A 15,792-nucleotide genomic window follows, 5' to 3' on the forward strand; every position below is an offset into this window, starting at 1 on the left:
CATGACTCTCTTCCATGGCATGGGGAATATAGTATGTTTATTAGCTTTGTTTGGGAATCTTATCCTGTGGTTTGAGCCATATGGGACACATGTTTGTCCACTCTGCCTTGCTGTAGAATCCAATCCAAGCCTTCTGATTGGGCAAACGTCTGAGGTGATCCTCAGTGATTGGTTGAACCCACCCAGCGACCACTAGGCCACAACTGGTGTGTTTTGATTTTGCAGGATGAGGGTGCTCAGCCCCTGAACCTGTCGTCCAAGCCTAAGACAGCAAGCGAGAGCAAGTCACCCACCTCCCCCGCTTCCCCACAGGTCCCCACCATGAAGCTGGGTCACCATAGCACCGGATCCATGAAACACAGCACAGCCCCCTCCAGCATCGGAGGACCACCGTCCAGAGTCAGCTCCATAGGTAAGGGACTGCACCTACTCACCACGCATACACAAATTCAACATAACACACACACACACACAAATATAATATAATATATATATATATATATATATATATATATATATAATATATATATATATATATAGAGTGCATTCAGAAAGTATTCAGACCCCTTCACTTTTTCCACATTTCAGATTTTTTTTTAAAGAAATCTCATCAATCTACACACAATAGATTTTTGGAAATTTTTGCAAATGTATAAAAATACATTTAAACAAACCTATTTACATAAGTATTTAGACCCTTTGCTATGAGACTCAAAATTGAGCTCAGGTGCATCCTGTTTCCATTGATCATCCTTGAGATGTTTCTACAACTTGATTGAAGTCCACCTATGGTAAATTCAATTGATTGGACATGATTTCGAAAGGCACACACCTGTCTATATAAGGTCCAACAGATGACAGTGCATGTCAAAGCCTATCCATGAGGTTAAAGGAATTGTCCGTAGAGCTGTGAGATAGGATTGTGTCGAGGCACAGATCTGGGGAAGGATATCAAAAAATGTCTGCAGCATTGAAGGTCCCCAAGAACACAGTGGCCTTCATCATTCTTAAATGGAAGAAATTTGGAACCACCAAGACTCTTCCTAGAGCTGACTGCCTGGCCAAACTGAGCAATCGGGGGAGAAGGGCCTTGGTCAGGGAGCGCCAGAGTTCCTCTGTGGAGATGGGAGAACCTTCCAGAAGGACAACCATCTCTGCAGCACTCCACTAGTCAGGCCTTAATAGTAGAGTGGCCAGACGGAAGCCCCTCCTCAGTAAAATGCTCGTCAGCCTGCCTGGAGTTTGCCAAAAGGCACCTAAAGGACTGGACTCTTAGACCATGAAAACAAGATTCTCTGGTCTGATGAAACCAAGATTGAACTCTTTGGCCTGAATGCCAAGCGTCACGTCTGGAGGAAACCAGGCACCGCTCATCACCTGGCCAATACCATCCCTACGGTGAAGCATGGTGGTGACAGCATCATCTGTGGGGATGTTATGCAGCGGCAGGGACTGGGAGACTAGTCAGGATAGAGGGAAAGATAAACGGAGCAAAGTACAGAGAGATCCTTGATGAAAACCTGCTCCAGAGCGCTCAGGAGCTCAGACTGGGGGCGAAGGTTCACCTTCCAACAGGACAACGACCCTAAGCACACAGGCAAGACAACTCAGGAGTGGCTTCGGGACAAGTCTCTGAATGTCCTTGAATGGCCCAGCCAGAGCCTGGACTTAAACCAAATCGAACATCTCTGGAGACACCTGAAAATAGCTTTGCAGCGACGCTCCCCATCCAATCTGACAGAGCTTTAGAGGATCCGCAGAGAATAATGGGGGACTCCCCAAATACAGGTGTGCAAAGCTTGTAGCGTCATACCCAATAAGACTCAAGTCTGTAATCGCTGACAATGGAGCTTCAACAAAGTACTGAGTAAAGGGTCTGAATACTTATGTAAATGTGATATTTCCAGGTTAAAAAAAATATATATATATAAAAAATGTCTAAAAACCTGTTTTTGCTTTACCATTATGGGGTATTGTGATGTCATTATGGGGTATTGTGATGTCATTATGGGTTATTGTCATGTCATTATGGGTTTATTGTGATGTCATTATGGGGTATTGTGTGTAGATTGATGAGGGGGGAAAAAAAGATTGAATCCATTATAGAATAAGTAGTAATAGTGGTAGTAATATAATAATAACAATAATAACATTAAGAATAATAATATTAGTAGTAGTAGATATTTTAAGTATGTACATTAATGTGATATAATTAATGTATACACATTAGTGTAATTTATTTCACTCACATCACCATTAAGTAGTGTTTTAAGTCATTTATTCATGCTACAATAATAGTTAATTGACTACATTGACCTGTAATTAGGCCTCCCGAGTGGTGCAGTGGTCTAAGGTGCTGCATCGTAGTGCTAGCTGTGCCACTAGAGATTCTGGGTTCGAGTCCAGGCTCTGTCGCAGCCGGCCACGACCTGGAGACCCATGGGGCGGCGCACAATTGGCCCAGCGTCGTCCGGGTTAAGGGAGGGTTTGGCCGGCAGGGATATCCTTGTCCCATCGTGCACTAGCGACTCCTGTGGCGAGCCGGACGCAGTGCACGCTGATGCGGTCACCAGGTGTACGGTGTTTCCTCCAACACATTGGTGCGGCTGGCTTCCGGGTTAAATGGGCATTGTGTCAAGAAGCAGTACGGCTTGGCTTGGTTGGGTTGTGTTTCGGAAGACGGACGACTCTTGACCTTCGCCTCTCCTGAGTCTGTACGGGAGTTGCAGCGATGAGACAAGACTGTAACTACCAATTGGATACCACGAAAAAAGGGGTAAAAGTAACAAAACAAACAAACAAAAATGATATGCTATATTAGTGTAGGCTATGTTTTCCCATTGTGTATGCCTGTAGGGTATATTATTGTGAAGCATTTATTAGCATCAGAGAGGCATGGATGGTTAAGCGGGGGTTTGAATAGGAGAAGGAGGAGGTAAAGGAGGAGGAAAAGGAGGAGGTGGAGAGATGGAGGAGTGTGAAGGATAGGAGGGGAAATGGAGTGATGGAAGAGGAGAGTGATTTTCAGATGAATAGAGTAGCTGTGTGACAGACGGGACTTATCACAGATGAGATTAGACAAGCCTCTTACTGAGCGATACACACATAACAACCTGCATTAATAACACAATAACAGCAGACACACACACGCACACCGCAAGGCTATTATAAACACACGACACGGCTGTTAGAACGCACACACATACATACACACACACACACACACAGCTATTATAATACACACACACACACATTATAATACACACACCCTTCCTCCTCTCGCAGCAGTTGGGCATTTCTAACTTGTATTCTTTCTAATCTCAGTGTTTTTCAACAAATCGCAGGATTTAATAGCAGATTAGTGGATTTACGTCCCAGATGTTTTTTGTTCTGACAAATGGATTAGGTTGTAAAGTTTCAGATGGAATATGTTGAGGCAAGCCGTTTCATTTAGATCACAATGAGTGTCTGTCTGCTGCCACGGCACACAGTCTGTTTCCATCTGTTCCTGTTAGAGTGTTTAGCAAGCCAGAAGAAGATTCACGTTGTTAGCTATTGCAGTCAAACACAGAGAGACAGGGATTTATGACTTTCAATGGATTTATTATTCTGTGTGTGTGTGTGTGTGTGTGTGTGTGTGTTGAGGCGGGGTGTATGTGTGCATGGTCCTCTCTGTCCAGTTTCCTCACAGCATCTGTCCTCTATCAGTCTATCGCCCACAATCCAAACTCTCCTCAATGACTGTCTCAGAGAGTCTGATCTGAAGGACTGAACTCTGAAAGCCTGTCAGTGTCTGTGACCTCTACTGCTGAGACCCACTCTGTATGACTCTCTAATTTCAACAGTGTGTGTGTGGCCACTCTGAATCGTTATTGCCAGGCCAGGGCAGAGTGAGGCTGCAGGGTTGGGTAGGGTTTGGGCTCTGGCTGGGTCTCACTGTTGGCCCCAGCCCTCCTATCTGGGTCATGCCTAGGTTGGCAATCAGACACTCAAGGACACACACACAGTGCACACACACTCACACACACACACACACACACACACACACACACACACACATAAAAAGAGAGAAGAACGCAGACACAGTCCGTCTCTGCTCACACGCACACACACGTTCACATCCCCTATTTCTATATACACACACACACACACACACACACACACACACACACACACACACACACACACACACACACACACACACACACACACACACACACACACACACACACACACACACACATTGTATCCAGATTAAAACCCACTACCATCCAGCAAGCCAAACATCACAGACCACCCCAGCGGCCTCACCCTCTCCAGCCCTCCGCATCAGATTTTGCGGTTATGACTACTGTAAGAGTTCACTCCTCTGTCATTACAAATCTGAGAGCGTAATCTGGCCTGAGATGGCATTAGCAGGAGGGATTAGTGACAGATAAAGGGCCATAAGCTTGGAGCAGCTCTTTGTTAGAGCTAACCCAGAGATGGAGAGAGAGCGATAGCACGGCCTCCCTCATCCCTCCCTCTGACCTCCCGCCTCTCACAGTCACACAGCAGATGCTGCTGCCACTCCGTCCACTAAGCTGCTGCAATAACACAAATAACAATGCTGAAAAGAAGCAGAGAATCATATTGAATCATCTTTGATATGTGTTAGGCAGATGTTTCCAGAGGGAAAAATTAGCAGGCTTTTTGGGTTTAATAGGAGTAATCCTCCGGGATGCTGCCTGCGCTTTTCTACTCTTCAAAGAATTCCATAAGCTTTTGGATGAAAAATAATAAATGGATAGTGAGGGAATGTGTGTGTTTGCGAGTGTGGACAGGCAGGCGGAAAGGAGGTGTGTGTGTGTTTGTGTGTGTGCGAGCGAGCGGGCATGCATGTGTGTGTGTATTTGTGCAACAAAAAGCCTGTATCCTCTTTCAGGAGGACTGCTGGAGCTTTTAAATAAATCTGAATGATGTGGAGATTTGAGATTTGAGGGATTGGGCTTTTAGATGGTCTGTCAGGATGCCGATGCACACTGTGTTTACCGTTCTGCGTGCGTTTCTGTCTGCCGCTGGGTGGGAGTGACGTTCACCACGGTAAATAACATCCAGACTTAAAATGGCAGGGTTTTGACAGGGGTGTCTGTATGTGTATGGGTGTGTGTGATCTGAAGGTCTCTGTCTCTCAGTGGAGGCTAAGAGAGAGCAGACCTGCCAACAGGTACAAACTGAGTCACACACACAGCCTTAGCAGTCAACTGGCTCAGTCGGTGTCCGGGTGGGTGTGCGACTGCGTGCGTGCGTGCGTGCGAAAGTGCGTGCGAAAGTGCGTGCGTGCGTGCGTGCGTGCGTGCGTGCGTGCGTGCGTGCGTGCGTGTGTGTGTGTGTGTCCCCTCTGGTTCTGTGTCTGGTCATGTATTTACCTCACAGGGGTTCAGGACAGTGTTTTATTCTGGATGGCCGTAGAGACTATTTACATCCAAATAGTTTATCTTTAAAAGAGCTGGCGCAATCTGCAATCTGACAAACAGAGACATAGTTCCCATTTACAGTTCAACAATCACAGTTCTAGTCAATTCTATTTTGATTCTATATTTTTTTTTATACATATTATTTAATTCAAACTTAAATACACAGAAATATATATATAATAAACGAATTCCTGATATTTCCTGATATTTAATAGGACCATGCTCTTCTGTGTGTCTCTCCAGACCTGCTGTCGTCCCTGTCCTCGGGGGGCTATCTGAACGACCACGAGGCTGTGACCAAGGCCTTCGCTGAAGCCAGGCAGAATGAAGGAGCAGCTGAAGAGAGAACAGCAGGTGTTGGACGCCAAGGTGGCCGCCGTCAACAACCTCAGCCTCAACAACGGACGCTCCGACAAGGTCAGATATGTTAGTACATCCTTAACCTTCCAACTATTCTTTTATTAAACACAACCACATGCCTTCTGTCCTCATACTACTAACAGGAGATAACCCTGTAGCATCACATTACATTTAACAAATAGGAGCAAATTCCCCTCTAGAAAAGTAGCTACGTTATGATCAAAAGAGATATAATACTAAAACAACTGATCCAGCACTTTACCAACCCAGACGCTCTCTAGATAACAGCGTTTGCTAAATTACCTTTTTTTTCCCATAAAAAAAAATGCAATAATCGACAAAGTACTGCAATGCACAATGTACTATATTATCCTACAATGTGATGCAATACGATGTAATATAATGTCATATTCTATTATAAATCACCTTTATAAAAATATATTACAACACAATATATTGTAATATGATATAACACGATGCATTAAGATCAAATGTAATTCAGCATTATGTGAATATATCGGAACTGTCATAATTGTCAATAAGCTGTGTAATGAAAGCAGTAAAGATAAATTACTCAGCTAGAGAAACCCTTGGCTGAGGTAATGAGGGTGTGTGTGTGTGTGTGTGTGTGTGTGTGTGTGTGTCTGTGAGGCGTGCTGGGGGCAGGGTGGGTGTTGGGGAGGCTGGAGGTAAGGGGGAGGTAAGGGGGGTGCAGGAGGAGGCAGGAGGAGGGCGCGGGGAGCCTGCTAGCGAAGCGTCGAGGAGACGTTAATACGAAGTGACGGCGCCCGCTCCTCGGCAGCGTGGCTAAATTGTGGTTATTTGTTAAACACACTGGGAGTCAGCTGGTGCACACACACACACACACACACGGCAGCGTGCTGGGTCTTAAAGAGCATCTGCACTGCTGACATTCAACAGCTCTCTCTCTCTCTCTCTCTCTCTCTCTCTCTCTCTCTCTCTCTCTCTCTCTCTCTCTCTCTCTCTCTCTCTCTCTCTCTCTCTCTCTCTCTCTCTCTCTCTCTCTCTCTCTCTCTCTCTCTCTCTCTCTCTCTCTCTCTCTCTCTCTCTCTCTCTCTCTCTCTCTCTCTCTCTCTCTCTCCCTCCCTCCCTCCCTCCCTCCCTCCCTCCCTCCCTCCCTCCCTCCCTCCCTCCCTCCCTCCCCTCCCTCTCATTGCTGGGTGGATGGATGAAGCAGGATGAACAACATTAGAAGAATAATCCTCCACTCCTCTCAGTCCTCTATAGTTGAATAGTTTCAAATAGAGCAAACCATGACCAGTTGATTTCTAACACATAACCAATGTGTAGGTTGACTACTATATCATAACTCATGACTGAAGGTTACCTCTGTAGCACATGATGCCTGGGTGTCCGTTTTATAAGGTTATTGTACAGTACCTATTAATGTGATTGTATTACATTGATTACAATAAATAATTTTGCTTTCGGTTTGTTAAACAACTTATTCTCGACTCTGACTTAGAGAGAGGCTTTGGGTCTAACACAGTCATGCTGTCTTTCTCTGCCGTAGTTATGTCCTAGAAATGATATCGGTTTTATTACCCATAGACCCTCAGTCAGTAGGACCTTAAGTGGTTATTGATATCAATAAACCATTCTTCAACCCTTTAAATGGTTCGGGATTGATTGGCGTTGAGGTTGCAGTGAACTTTCCATACATACAATGACACAGTGCTTTACTATCTGGGACAGGGGGTTTTCTGGTGTCACTTGTTTCGCCGCAAGTCATCTCTGCAGCATTTTTCCCTGAAATAGTTTCACGCAGACAAATCCCTTTCTCTCACTTGTTCTCTCTCTTTCACACTGTCTCCACTCTCTCTCCCCGCCTCTCTCTCCGTCTCCGCTCGTTCCCTCTCTTTAGCGATGATATTTATTCAAATCTGAGGAATTATCTCAGCTGAACAATTAAATTGTAGTGCTGTAAAACAGAGACATGCATTTCATTAGGCTGGTGCCAGTCTGGCTGGGTCATCTCCTAATGGTTAGGCCAGGGCTGGAGTGGGGTTTTTAAAGATGCACTGTTTTTGGTATGGATTCTAATCGTATAATTAAGCTGTAAATGCAGGCTCTGGGGTTGGGGAAGAGTGTGTGTGTGGGGGGGGGGGGTGTTTGTGTGTGTGTGTGTGTTTCAGCTGGTTGCATTAGCCATGTAAATGGAAAGTCAATCAGCCTTTTATTGTCTGTAATAAATACGCAGGGGCTTGTGCTGTGTGGCCCTTCACTGTGTGTGTGTGTGTGTGTGTGTGTGTGTGTGTGTGTGTGTGTGTGTGTGTGTGTGTGTGTGTGTGTGTGTGTGTGTGTGTGTGTGTGTGTGTGTGTGTGTGTGTGTGTGTGTGTGTGTGTGTGTGTGTGTGTGTGTGGAGTGCCTCTCTCTAATGGATCGAGCCCAAGGGCCTCAGAGAGAGGGGGAGATAGACATCCAGCATAACCATGCAGGTGGCTGCTGAGATATATCACACACACATACGCAGTCATACTCATACACAGTCATACTCATACACAGTCATACTCATACGCACACACATCCACAGTCATACTCATACACACACACATCCAATCACAGCAGATGGACACAATCTCAATGTCATTCCCATAATGACATCAGCTGTTTCAGTGCCAGTCTTGCCCTCTGCCAATCTTGTCTCCACCCTGCCACGTAGACAGGCTGATTAAAGACCAGAGCATAATGCTTTAGTGCCAACTAACTATGCCCTCTGCCCCCGCTAAGCAAGCCTAACAACACAGGTACACACACCCTCTGGCACACATCCAACACACAGTATCTACACGTGTTAACCAATAGCTTTATAGCCTGGTTATTGACTGATATCTTAACCTAACATGTCGATTGACTGACGCCTGTGTCTCGCTCCCCCCCCCCCCCCCCCTGAGAACTAGGCAGTCTAACGTGTCCACAGATTGATTGATTGGTTGTCTATAGAGAATTGATTGATTGGTGTCCATGTTGACTGACTGACTGACTGACTGTGTGTCTCTCTCCAGGACAAGGCAGCCCTGGAGAGTCTGAGCCACCAGCTGAAGCAGCAGTCAGAGGACAGAGAGAAGTTCAACCACGCCATGATGGACTTCACCATGAGTGGAGACTCAGATGGTGTGTGTGTGTGTGTGTGTGTGTGTGTGTGTGTGTGTGTGTGTGTGTGTGTGTGTGTGTCTAAGACTCTATGCATATATGAAGATGTGTGTTGGATTGTGTTAATGTATGTGTATACATCCACTCTCTCCTCCTCCCTCCCATAGGCAGCCCCAGTGTGTCTGATTCCAGAATGTTCCGTGAGGCCCGGGGCCGAGGCAACAGCGAACCGCACATTAAACGACCCATGAATGCTTTCATGGTCTGGGCAAAGGATGAGAGGAGGAAGATTCTCCAGGCTTTCCCTGACATGCACAACTCCAACATCAGCAAAATCCTCGGTAAGACTAAGACCCCCTCCAGACGGGTAGAGGAGGGAGAGAGGGGTGTGAGAGGGGAGAGAAGGAGTGTGCCTGCCTTTCAAGGAAGAATAGAGAGAGAGTGGAAGATGGCAGAGAGAGAGAGAGAGGGAGAGAGAGAGGGAGAGAGAGAGAGAGAGAGAGGGAGAGAGAGAGGGAGAGAGGCGTGAGAATGTGTGTTAACCTGATTGAGCTGATCCCTTGTGTTGTGGCCAGGCTTCTCTCTCTCTCTCTCTCTCTCTCTCTCTCTCTCTCTCTCTCTCTCTCTCTCTTTCTCTCTCTCTCTCTCTCTCTCTCTCTCTCTCTGCGTTCCTCAGGTGCAGAAGAATACATGATTTGTCTGCCCTCTTCCCCTACAACTCCTCTCTATGGAGATTACATCTCCATGTGCTTAGTTATGTACATGTGTGTATGCATGCTTGCCTGCCTGATTTCTTGTGTGTGTGTGTGTCTCCCTTCTTCCCTAGCCACACCACATCAGTACTCAGCCATTGTCACTGTGCTCTGTGTGGCCCCTATCACACACCGTACCTCCGTCTCTCTTTATGACAGCGGCACTCTGATTGACAGCATCTTTTGTCCCGTCCTTATCTCTGGTTGCCTGAACATCTGTAGTGTAGTTAGCTAGCAGCGCTACTGAGACAGAGGGCTGGGAACCTAGCGGGGTCCCCAGAGACACACAGCTTCTAAGGCTGGGAGAGAGACGCGACACAATCCCCACACACACACACACACTGTTCCACTTCCTCACAAGAAGCGGTATTGTGGAACTAGCTCTTAATGACTAGCTCTGGAGAGAGAACGGAGAGCTTCAACGACGATGATATAATTCATTATGCATTAAACAAGCACTCCAGTCTGTGACATTTTAAAGAGCTCCTAAACGTTTTATAACACTGGGAAATCTGGTTTTAATAAGGGCCCGCTCTCGAACGTTAACAGAAGGAGTTTTCTATTCCAGCAGGGAAGGGAAGGGAAAGGAGTGTGCTAGCTAACCAGGCCAGCACAGACAGCTTTTACCCATTAACATACAGCAGTAGCAGAGTGTAAATTCAGCCCAGATACACCACACACACTGGGGCCAGAGCACGATAGACACACAGGCACGCTTATGCACTGCAGCCAGATATACTGTAAAGAGCCAGATTGGAGAAGATGTGTTTTGGGGGATTAAAAATGGGTAGGCCTTCTGCAAAGAGGCTGTGGAACATATTGTGCACATTGTATTTAAATACAATCGCGTGCATGCTTGCTGTGTGCTTGCTGTGTGCTTGCTGTGTGCTTGCTTGCGTGCTTGCTTGCTGTGTGCTTGCTTGCGTGCTTGCTGTGTGCTTGCTTGCGTGCTTGCTGTGTGCTTGCTGTGTGCTTGCTTGCGTGCTTGCTTGCTGTGTGCTTGCTGTGTGCTTGCTTGCGTGCTTGCTGTGTGCTTGCTGTGTGCTTGCTTGCGTGCCTGCTCGCAGGCTTATGTGTGTTGGTATGTGTGTGTCTGCTAGCGCACCTATGCCTGTGTTACTGAAGTGAACAGGAAGAGTGAGGAACTCATTTTGAACTCTAGTGATGTGATGAGCACAGTGAACGAGGACAACACTTAACCTGCTTTCAACTCTCTTTCCCTCCCTCTCTCCCTCTCTCTCTCTCTCTCTCTCTCTCTCTCTCTCTCTCCCCCACCCTTCCTCTCTCTCCAGGTTCTCGTTGGAAGTCCATGACTAACCTGGAGAAGCAGCCGTACTATGAGGAGCAGGCCAGGCTGAGCAAGCAGCACCTGGAGAAGTACCCAGACTACAAGTACAAACCCCGGCCCAAACGAACCTGTCTGGTGGACGGGAAGAAGCTGAGGATTGGAGAGTACAAGGCCATTATGAGGAACCGCCGGCAGGAGATGAGACAGTACTTCACTGTGGGGTGAGTGAGTAACCAACCAAAACCACACACACACACACACACACACACACACACACACACACACACACACAGACACACACACACACACACACACACACACACACACACACACACACACACACACACACACACACACACACACACACACACACACACACACACACACACACACACACACACACTTCTGACTGTGGGATAAAGTATTTCCTCACCGTTGTGTAACTTGTCTTTGTGGTCTGAGTTTACTATAAAACACGTTGTGTTGACTGTAAAAATAGCTGTATAAATGCATCTGATTTCATTTTATTCATCCTGATTTCTACATTATATTGTGTTATTATACTGTATTAACTGTTGTGTTGTGGTTTTCTCCAGACAACAGGCCCAGCTGCCCTTGTCCTCGGCGGGCGTGGTGTACCCAGGTGCCCTCTCCTTGGCAGGCTTGCCATCCCCCCAGATGCCCTCGGAGCACTCCTCACTGTCCAGCAGCCCCGAGCACGCCGCCCCACCCCTCCAGACCCCCTACCACCCCAGCCTCAAGGGAGACGAGACCCGAGTCAAACAGGAGGAGCTGCGATTGGACGACAGCAATGGTGATGCGTACGACGACTTTGATTATGAGGACGAGGAGGGAGATTATGGAAGCGATAACGACAACCACCAATAATCTGGACGCAGAGCCAATCAGAATCAGTTACCCAGCTTCTTGCTGGGAACAACCCTGTCCGTCCACCAATCCTGAGAGACTATCCGTCCCTTATATCCAATCACATCCAATGTCACAAACCTCGCCCTCCTTTACCCCTTAACCAACAAGGACTCTGGGACCTCAGAGCCAAGCCCCTCCCATTGGAATCCCGATACCAGCAACCGACCAATCAAATCAAGCACAGGACCTGTCACTCACACTGACTGTTACACAGACTGGAGTCTAGGAGGAGACGAGCTGATTGCCGTGACTTCTGCTGAGTACTACACAGTACTACAGCGTACTAACAAAGTACTACAAGGTATACTAGAGTATTACTGCTGTGTACGCCATAGAGGCAAGATGAGATATACATTATGTCATGAGTAAGCTACTATATGAGGAGAAAACACCGAAAAAACAACCTTTTAGACCAGTTTGACTTCAAAGAGACATTTTTTAAAACAGCAGGCCTGTCAGTTGATTAAAGAGACACTTTAAAATGGCCGACCTGTTTGTTTATAAAAGAGACACTTTTAAAACAGCTTTTTTTTTCTTGGTTCTATGATGTTCTCACTCAGGTACACGGTGCCAACAAGTGGCTTGTGAATGTGATTTGTTGTTTTTGTGCTACAGTTTTAATAATAGATACAAAATAGAAATGTTTCCCTTTTCATTGTAAAGCACCTGACAGAAGTCAAAGCAAAACTTTTATTTAGAATTATTCTTCTTTCTTCAACTCAGCTGTGTACTGTCAGCAGATATCCTCCCTCTGTGTGTGTGTGTGTGTGTGTGTGTGTGTGACTCCCCTTATGAGAGTAAAAATGGGACAGTCCAGTCAGGGCCACCGCCATGTGTTGGACAGTGAGGACCGGCTCACTTCAGGGGACTGTGGGGGGGACCTCAGTCTCTCATCATGGGCCAGCTTGGACAGTACTGTGTGATGAGACACCAACCCTCTTCTCTCCTTTTACACTCTCGTTCTTTTAACTTTTCTTTGGCTTTCCTTTATTCTGATCATGAGGACTTTGGGTCTTTGGAAGGTACAAAGAAAGGTTTCTTTTAGATATGAAACACCCCCTTGTATGTGTGTGAGAGTGTGTGTCAGCAAGCTCGCTGTGCGTGTGTGTGTGTTTAGTCTGTGTGAGCTGGTTTAGTCATCACTAGGCACTAGATCCCAGAACTCTGTCCCTTTCCAAGACAAACAGAAACACTGGAGTTTCCCCTGTGAGCCCCCAGAACTTCAATATCCTGGTGTACAGAGACAGAGAAAGCCCTATGGCTCTCTTGTACACTCACACACACACACATCCAAAAGCCCCAGTTCCCCAATCGAAACCCCATAACAACTCTACTCCGCTGCCAAATGATCCAGCCAGCACCACAAGCCAACAGCTCTTACCCACAACCCAAATCCTCTCATAATACTCCCAACTGATATCACACAAAGTTGGTGTGTATTTTGTTCTAGAAGTTTGGTGGGTTCCTGTGGGCGCCTACGGGTCATTTAGTTTGACTAAAGCACAGGAGTCTCTGTTGTCTGTCCCCGTTCTGTCCCTTTCTGAGAGTCCCCCTCTATGTCCCCCTGTGTCTTACTCTGTCCCCGTCCGTATTCCCCAAAACACGTCATCCTGCTGTTCTTATTGGGAGGAGCTGATCGTTATATCAGCACGTCAGTGTTTCCTTTGTATTTGAATACTGTATTTTATTATTTTTATTCAAACTGCCTCTAGTGTAATAATATTATTAACAATAACTATAATGATGGTCAGCGTTTCTTTAAGTTTTAGTAAGTTATGTACAGTATAATTTATTTTGGCCTCTATTGGGTTTATCATGACCAATATGAAATTCTTTGGTCAATGAAGCATTATTATATTTAGCTGGTTTAGAGTATTTACATCTAATGTTGTCCTTTTACTTTTTACTTTATTTGTAATTTAGCTTTTTTTTGGTTCCTGTTTTTATTTGTTCTGTTTGTTTAGTATTAATCCTATATGGACGCTGTGTGAGGAGGTAGAGCGACGCGGACTGCAGCCAGCGAACGGCTGTCGCTCTTCGTGAAGGAGACTGGACTTTCTATTCACTAACTCTCTCCCCATCTGCGTCCCTCAGCTTGACAACTTAACCCTTTTATGTCCAAACCCATTTCTAAAAGCACTCAGACTCTGTGTGGTCAGAGAAAAGAAGGTGATTTCTTATTTTGTAATGGTTCATGTATAATGTGAAGTTTCTTCGACTTTCTTTCTTTTTATGAAGATAAAAGAAAACGGTTATATTATTGTATTCTGTTTTCTCTGAACAAAGGAGCGAGACTCCCGTTTACTAGGGTTGCTATTTTCACTGAGATGCCGTGGAACATTGTTGAGGCTGGCGGACACAGACACACACAGACACAGCAGACACACACAGATTATTAGCAGACACAGTTGTGCAAATGTAATTAAAAAAAAAATCTAATTAGGACATGATCAGAACACACACATTTGTGACCCATAGGAAAATCAGTGTTTACTTTGCCTATCCAACAATGTTCTACAGCATAACCTGACATTCAGTAAGATGACCTGTCATATCTATGTGACTCCAGAACTCTGGGGACTTTACTTTGTTTTAGCTCCACACTATGGCCTAGCCATTAGCCATGTCCACTCACTCTACAGGTGTGCTGCCAGATAGTGACCCAGCCAAGTCATGCTTGCTGTAGATGTTTACTCTTACACAATCAATCACAACCATGCCTATTGCCAGATAGTGAGCCTCACAGTCAATCAGACGTGGCCATATAGACAACCTCACAATCAGGCCATGGTGAGACCTAATGCTGGAGAAAGGGTGTCCTGTATTCTGTCTGGAAGCTGTAGGTTAGATAAGTAGGCTAGACAGTGAGGGGAAAGGGAGGGGGTTACAAGTTACAATCATCCCAGCTTGCTAGATCTGCCGCATGCTGAGGTATTATACCGTACTAAGGGCCAGGAGTTTTGTGGCCTGACCATGTGACCTGACCAGGACAAACATTGGGCTGTAGTTATACTAATGAATAGAGTCCAACGTTTTTCATGAGCAGGTTGACAGGATGATAGGCCCTAGTGATGTTGGCTGATACAGCGACGATGATGACCATGATCGCGATGAAGATGATGATAATAATAACGAAGACAATCAAATGTCACGAGTGGAGCTCAAAACAAAGTCAGAGTTAGTAAAAAAGAAACACGTATCGTACCGTCTCAACTTGACAAATGGAGAACGATAATTATGTACATATAACATAGAGTTATAGATTTATATTTTGTTCATAACACAGTGTAATATAAGTTGTATATTTCTTTTTCTCTTTTATTGATGTTATTCATGCTACAATAAAAGCAGGAGTTGATGTACTCTTACAAAAAAAAAGAAGAAAAATGACAAATAAACAAAGGAAACAAAAAAAGAGAAGCCGTGGGCTTGCCATGCACCGTCTGTTCTGAGTTCACTTTTTTCAGTATTATTGCCAGTCAAGGCTTTAATAAAAACAGCAATGTGTTCTGTACTGCTCTAATGGTCCTTGTGAGTTCTTTACAATGCACCTACACACACTGGTATATACATAGTTTGAACGAAGGCTACGGTAGATACCCGCACACTTCTGAATGCTCATTTTAACGTTTTAAACGGGGGCTTTTGACATTCTTTCATCGGTTTACTTTTTGGACACTGCACTTGCAAGTTACTGGATGTGTGTGCTGTACTTCTAAACTAAACATCTGTACTATATCCAGAATACTGTACCTATTTACCGCTGCACTATATCCAGAATACTGTACCTATTTACAGCTGCACTATATCCAAAATACTGTACCTATTTGCAGCTGTACTATATCCAGAATACTGTACCTATTTACAGCTGCACTATATCCAGAATACTGT

At 45.5% G+C, this 15,792-nt stretch overlaps 1 protein-coding gene across 1 annotated transcript in view; it reads left to right on the forward strand.

Annotated features, from left to right (window-relative positions):
• LOC106576150 (transcription factor SOX-5) overlaps positions 1–15,415 on the forward strand; it is a 97,625-nt gene extending 82,210 nt beyond the window's left edge. Inside the window, 7 exon segments of the mRNA XM_045699761.2 lie at positions 226–412; positions 5,700–5,779; positions 5,781–5,873; positions 8,844–8,952; positions 9,099–9,272; positions 10,976–11,192; positions 11,568–15,415. Coding sequence (XP_045555717.1) covers positions 226–412; positions 5,700–5,779; positions 5,781–5,873; positions 8,844–8,952; positions 9,099–9,272; positions 10,976–11,192; positions 11,568–11,859 — 1,152 coding nt within the window. The 3' untranslated portion in view covers positions 11,860–15,415.
• Positions 15,416–15,792: the final 377 nt, after the last annotated feature.

Source organism: Salmo salar, chromosome 17, assembly GCF_965601325.2.
Source record: "Salmo salar chromosome 17, fSalSal1, whole genome shotgun sequence".
In the NCBI taxonomy this organism is placed as follows: Eukaryota; Metazoa; Chordata; class Actinopteri; order Salmoniformes; family Salmonidae; genus Salmo; species Salmo salar.